Raw genomic sequence first — 7,226 nt, 5'->3', positions numbered from 1 at the left:
ACCCCATCTTACTAAATTACTCTGATCTGGGAGAGTCATCTGGAACGCATTGAGATAGAATTTTAGCAACCACAGTTAACAACAAAGTTAACCACATAATAATTCAGTATTCTTTTTAAAACTGTTCAATATATCTGGTTGTCATTGTAATACTAGATTGTTGAACTTCATTTTCTGTCAAAACAACTTATTTAATATTTTCATGTATGTAGATGTATGTAGTTGCCAGTTTTGCATAACATCAACTCGACTTAAAAAAAACAGCAGCTGTGTTCAAGTAATACCCTCATAGTAGATTTACACTCGCGTACGAGTCGCGAGTCGAGGTACGAGGCGAGACTGTAAATTTAGTATCAGATTTTTTTCAATAAAGAACTTAGTGGGATTTTGTGTTTGTTTGATAAAAATAACCATTACATAATTGTATGAAATACTGAATTAAAAATAAATGACTAAAACCAGTTCTAATAATAAATATAAAAATGATTTAAAAAGTGATACTTTTTTATTTTATTATTTTACTTGCTACAGTAGAGAATAGATGGAATTTATTATATTTAATTTTGGGGCACTAAGGAATAACTAAAAAAGTACAAATGACCATTGTAAATATTTTTTGCATTTTTTAAAATTTGATGTAAAAATATCATAGAAGTCAAACTTTAAATCAAAATGCTTACAGAACTTCATACATCATACCTAAAAAAGTAGCTTATGTTGAGAAAAAAAATCACACGGGAAAAATGACTATTTAATATAAAATATTTTTAACAGGGGCCCTTTCACAATACAATATATATGAAAAGTAATTTCCACTTTCATTGATAAAAGATAATATTTGGCTAAATTACCTTCGTTCCAATCTACTGGCTGCACACGCATGTGATAAATGCTTGCGAAAATATTACAATCAAAAGGGCATTATTGCTATACGATAATAAGAGAAACTAACAATTGTTCCCCTCCCCTTTAGAATATTATATATTAAAATGTGATCTCATTTATTTTTCAAAATTACACTGTTATTCTAATACTGTGGTTCTAAAATGGAAAAAATATGTATAATTTTATTTATATTTATATTTATGTTTAACTTTTGCACTCCAATCACGTCTAATGACAGCTCAGAAACAGTTTTAAAAAGTGCAGTGTTTTCAAAAAGAGATACAAAACCACGTTCTGGTAGAAGTATGAATTTCAAGATGCGGCAGGACCTCTATTACAAGCCTGAATCGAGGCATTGGTTGCCAATAAAAAAAGAAAGTAGGTGTAAGTACAATTTCTTCTCAAAGGATTTTAGAGTAAATCAGTTTATAAATATACTTCAAATAACAAATTAAAGAACTGAAACGTTTAACTAGACAAAGAGGATGGTGGAAACCGTATTACTTAGATAACGCAAGTAAATCATTTCTCATCCAGCTACAGGCCCTTAGTAGCCAATACAGAAAAGATTTTAAAATTGTTAACTTCATTGTATTGATTTTAAGTATGTATTATTAAGATATAATTTTCAGTCCTATCTCTCTTTACTGTGGTGACCTTTCCTAACGGAGGCTGCACGGGTGCATCTGGAGATAATGGCACATGTATGACGGCACGAGAGTGCTCTTCAAGAGGTGGCTCCGCTAATGGTTATTGCGCTAACGGCTTTGGTCTTTGCTGTGTTTGTTAGTATAATTTTATATTTATATTTTTATTGGAGCATCTTAAACATTTTTTTACATGTTTTTTGAAAGTTTAAATTTATCGTCTCTTATTTTATATATTTCTTATTTGTACTTTTGATTTAAAAAAATTAATAACTCCTTTTAAAGGCTTAACTATTTATTATACAATTTCATTCTTCCATCCCCTTATTGCCATCGGACTGCAAGCAGCACTGCGTTTATCAATTCTATCGTTGTAGACATTCCTCGCGTCCGGATGAAGCGATACGCTCCGACCTATCGCATGCGTACAACAAAGGATTGGAACAATTTGCCAGCATTTATGTTTCCTCCCAATTATAATTTGAATGTATTTAAGGCTTAGAGATTTTGAGTGAATAGACTGCATATAATTTAAACGAAGACTTTCCTTCCACCTACCAACGAGTGGAAGGTCAATCAAGTCTGTCTAGTTATTATTAAAAAAAAAGCATTTTAATAAAATTGTAAATTATCATGTAAATGTTTACAGAAATAAGTTTCACAATAAAAAAAATTAATAAGTCCCTAAATGGAATCGATTTTCAGAACTTTATATTCAGTACCTAAGACCGTTGTAATAAACTGAAATGTTTTAGTCATGACGTCATGTGGTAGCACCACTTCGGAAAATGGCACGTACTTTATTAACTCAGGATATCCTTCGTGGTATGATGGCACGGGTTCCTGTGAGCTAACTGTCATCAAATCTCATCCCGATGTTTGTCAAATAAGGTTTGTCTACAATACAATACAATTAATATTTGAGTGTCGGTTATTTAATTGAGGATTTCTGTTAAGAACAAGGCAGTTGCACTTCGTCCCTTTGTTCGTTTCCTATTTTTTGAATACTTTAGTTTTACAGAAGAACAAAAGTATTTAACTACTGTCGTTAGCCTTTGTTGAGTAATCACTGTGTTTAAAAGAATAAACTTCGTAAAAGTATCTTATGGGTTAAATTACAAAAATAATTAAAACTTCGTTTTAGATAAAGCCAGTTGAGAAAGCCAAATACAAATATTTTATCGACAAAAAAGCTCTGACTCAATAAAATATAAATAAAAAAATATATGTGCCATATTTTTTTTGTCCATTAATATAAATATGTAATGTAAAATTTTGGTCAGGTTGGATTTTGACAGATTCACCATTTCGGGCCCTGAGAGAATGAACAATGTTTGTAACCAAGATCAGTTCATTGTATCAGGTGGAAACCCTATTCCTGCTATCTGCGGATTTAACCAAGGAAATCACAGTTGAGTGTGGCTTTAAAAATAATTTTATATAAAGATTTCACAAATAGTCTATTTATAAAAAGCTTCTATTAATATAAAAATTGTATAAAAGTGTCAGAACGTCGAGATCTTTTCTAATTGATATATTTTTTCAATTTAAAAATATTTGAGTTGCTATTTCCATTAATTCCAATGTTTTTATCTGATAATAAACCTCCCAAACCATGTTATTCTAGTAGACTTAACGAATTCAAAGCATTATAAACAGTTTCATTAAAGAATCCACTTTTCTCAGTGTATATCGACGCAGGTATCGGAACTACAAATCCAGTCAAACTAACTTTTGTAACAAGCGGTAATTCGTTTGAAAGAATATGGAAAGTAAAGGTGACGCAAATTCCATGTAGCACTATATATAAAGGTAAACATATATAAGAGTTCTTAAAGAGTTGATTTCTCTTTGGGATTTATTGTTTGTAACCATTTTTTGTTTGGTTTTAACATTGAAGTATTTTCACCATTAATTTTTTTTTAATTTTAACCATTTAACCATAGTTTCATCTCTCAAGATATTTTTTAATTTTCTTTTAGCGGATGTGGGTTGCTTACAATACTTCACCGGGGTTTCTGGGCAAATCCGTTCTTTTAATTATGACCCAGCGTCAGGACTTCAACTGAGTAACCAAGATTATGGTATTTGTATTAGAATGGAAAGAAATTTTTGTGGAATACAGTACACGGCTTGTCTAGATTCAGGTATTATTCAAATTTAAAAATTAAAACCAATTAACTATTTAAAAAAATCAGGAAAGTACTATTAAATCGTAAATCCGTAAATAAATCCGTAAAATCCGTAGTAAATCCGAATAACACTAGTTTCATTTAAAGTACTATTGTTTCAGAAAAATATTGTAATAAAAATTGGAATCTTTTTAATTCCAGCTGAGACATTTGATCATGTTTGGTATCTGACGTGCTTGATTGTGAAATATTCCGTTGTAATTTTTTATAGTTCTCTTAAATTTTTCTCTTATTTATCATTATTTACAATTTTAAAATATTACAATAAATATTTCCTGAAAAGTTATTATTATTAATATTTTAGTATTTAATATTAAAATATCACTTCACTCTATATAATAACTTTTTAAATTTATTAAAGAAAATGTTTTTAAGTATTACTTTATTTTATAGCTAATAATCGGTCTCGAGCGTTCACTCTTGGTGGGAACAGTAACAATCCGGTAAATTCAATGATTGGCTCGGGTGCTGGTCCCAACAATTGTGCCAATGATTGGTTGTTAATTCCTTGTGCTTCCAATGTTGGTCGTGTCGCACCCGCGCAGGCCTTGTGCACAGACAGAATATGTGGAGGAACATTTTCAGCTGACCTATCGATGCAGTCTTCATCAGTGCTAAGTATGTCTTGAACACTAAAAACTAATTAGTTTTATGCAAAGTAGTTTTACAGCTCAGTAACATTTTCTTATATATCTTATATAATATAATCGATATATTTGAAATATTTTTTGTTTGTTTATTATAGTTTTTACGACAAATTATATGTATATATTTACTTGTATATTATTATAGCCATAAATTTCCATAAACAAAAGAAGCTTAATTAGTTTCAAATTAAACTTTGAAGAGTTATAGAGTGGAATTACACATTATTATGATGACATAACATAATTTCTGTTACATGCTACAAAAATAATAACAGCTCTAACAGGTATAACTGTAATTATATTTTTGATTAATTAACCTATAAAAGATAAGTGTCATTTGTAATTAGTTATACACATTCTATTCTCTTGGCTACGTTATCATTATTTTTACAAAATCCCTAATGATTTTATTAATCAACCTTGACATCACTATTTATAATTACATGAAACAAAACTAATTTTTTGTTTATTATTGCAATTGTATAATGTTTATTGTAAAAGTTTTGATTCCCAAGCGAATTTATTTTTGAATTACATTTATAGCAGTATTTTTTTTTTGTATCATACAAGTAATATGATTAGTAATATTATTATCTATTTATTGATATGTGAAAAAGTAATATAAAAATAGAACACACCTCAGTTTTATTTAATATTTATAACTGTTTTTATTTTGTTGTAACATACGTGAATAGTTTTTGTTATCCTCTTCAAACGTTGCCATGTGTAATAGTTACGAATGCTCTGAATACTCGTATATATCTTTATCAGCAACACCGTTTCGGCTTTATTCAAACTGTGGCGGTTTATGGAACATGGAGTCTGTTTAACATGTGCATAACTTAATGCTTCTCTATTAACTAATGTTAACACATTTTAAGGTACAGTGAAACCCTTCCGTCTATGGTTTCACACAGACAACGTGGAGGCTCCAGTGGATGTCGACAACAGAGGATTCTGTCTAAATTATGTTCAACAACCCTGCACTAATAATGTATTTTAGAATTGGTTATAAAGATTTTAATAAAGACATAAAATATGTAATTTATTACTTGTTTTTATTTAATCTTGAAGATCTCTCGTGTGAACGATTTCATTTATTTAAGTAGTAAGTGTTTTAAGAACTACATTACATTAATTGATACACCACTCCTAATGATCGTAGTCTAATGGTATGTAGATTTCCTCGATAAATGACTATAAGAGTCTTATTTAACTCCAAAGACTTATGAAATCAATATGATTAACAATATACTTCACTATATCACATATCATACATATCATAACACTACAAAATTCATGAGAACCGAAGCATTTTCAGCAGGTACAAAAAAATATATTCCAATTTAAATTTCCGCATCGTTTGTAGCGCGACAAGGCTTTAGAGAAAAAAAATACAAAGAATTCAAAACCATCTGGTTTATTTTTTTATTAGTTTATATTATATTGGATTGAAAAAAAAACCTTATTTATTATTTTGAACGATTAATACGCTACATTAGAGAAATATGAAGTAATATTTTGGTTGGTGTCTAAAGTGTTTATCCCAATAATTGCCTGAAAATAACTGATTTATAGTAATAATATATAAGGGAAATTTCTAAATCATTTAGATTGATAAATAAAATAAATGGTTACTAAGAGAACGTGAAGTAAAAGCGTTTTACATGCAATAAGTGCCCATCTGTTAGATTAGATCCACTTTCAATTATGTGGTCTTTGTGAAAGATATCGAGTCCTCTTTACAGCCTTTCCTGCGCTGCAGACAATCCGTTACATAAATTTACATAAATGGTAGATACTCTAAGACTTGCACATAATAACATTGTATTAAGAGAATGAGAGGAATTTCACTCCTAGAATCTTGGAACATAAGCTTACCGTGTATTCGGTATGCTGCGGTCGCTGGAAATGTCAACCCTTGATGGAATTATATTAAACAAATTTAATAATGAATGTTTTTAACAAATGTTGATTTTCTGTATCAATAATTGAAATACACACATATATATATATATATATATATATATATATATATATCATACAATATATATCATACAGAACAACAAGCAACTTAAAAATTTTCAAAAATAACTCCACAATTGTATATGCCAAAATGTTTTATCTGCGATACCTACTGCGCACTATTAAGTTGTTTCATCACATTACTTCCGTTTAACCTTACCTCTCCTATTATAGTCGCTTAATTATTATTTTTTTTAATAGAAATTCTCTTCTCTCTACTTCTACTTCTCACTTATCTTTGATATTTTCAATTTGAATATATTATACATTGACACTACGCAGTATCGCTATTAAATATTACATATATAGGTATGAGCAATAGTCATGCTTGTATTGGGACTAAAACAGCACTGTTCTTGATTTACATTCATCTTGACGATGTTTTAGTATCTAAGGGAGGAAGGATCTCACTTAACTTCGTCCATTGTTTTCTCCCTAGTAAAGATATTATCGCTTGCCCAAACTCCGTGTCCGCAGAACAGAATGATATCGCATTGTGTCAAAGATGAAGATACCAACAGAATGTACTTAAAGTGGTAAAATATTATAATAAATTATTTAACACGGAGAGATCCTTATTAATTATTTAACTATATTGTACAAAATTATAAAAATTAACTTTTTTAATCATTATAAACTTTTGGTCATCAATATTAAATAAATAATATTACTACTTCAGCCTTTTTGAAAAGGTGATATTTGATCGAGCTTGGAAAGCAAAGTATATAACTATTAAATTTAATATATGTGAATCGATAACAGTTAATATTTCTTTGTGGTTGAAAATAAATTTGTATCAAAACACTCTTCTTTATGACTTCCACGTAGTC

General features: G+C 29.2%; 1 protein-coding gene across 1 annotated transcript; it reads left to right on the top strand.

Annotated features, from left to right (window-relative positions):
- The first annotated feature begins 1,202 nt into the window (after positions 1-1,202).
- On the top strand, positions 1,203-5,374 carry LOC116777874 (uncharacterized). Its single transcript, XM_061526458.1, has 8 exons — positions 1,203-1,263; positions 1,518-1,670; positions 2,288-2,423; positions 2,816-2,943; positions 3,219-3,344; positions 3,515-3,679; positions 4,118-4,342; positions 5,253-5,374. Exons 1-8 carry the CDS (start codon positions 1,203-1,205, stop codon positions 5,372-5,374), a joined length of 1,116 nt encoding a protein of 371 aa, XP_061382442.1.
- The last annotated feature ends 1,852 nt before the right edge of the window (positions 5,375-7,226 follow it).

Source organism: Danaus plexippus, chromosome Z (assembly GCF_018135715.1).
Source record: "Danaus plexippus chromosome Z, MEX_DaPlex, whole genome shotgun sequence".
Taxonomy (NCBI): domain Eukaryota; kingdom Metazoa; phylum Arthropoda; class Insecta; order Lepidoptera; family Nymphalidae; genus Danaus; species Danaus plexippus.
The sequence above is the reverse complement of the archived record's forward strand: the minus strand, read 5'-3'. Positions and strand labels throughout refer to the sequence as shown.

What these genes read in the sequence shown, in the direction of transcription:
- LOC116777874 (XM_061526458.1), top strand. Translation starts at nt 1,203, where the DNA reads ATGCGGCAGGACCTCTATTACAAGCCTGAATCGAGGCATTGGTTGCCA. An exon ending in GTTGCCAATAAAAAAAGAAA is followed by an intron (nt 1,264 to 1,517) that starts GTAGGTGTAAGT and finishes TATAATTTTCAG; the next exon opens with TCCTATCTCTCTTTACTGTG. An exon ending in CCCGATGTTTGTCAAATAAG is followed by an intron (nt 2,424 to 2,815) that starts GTTTGTCTACAA and finishes AATTTTGGTCAG; the next exon opens with GTTGGATTTTGACAGATTCA.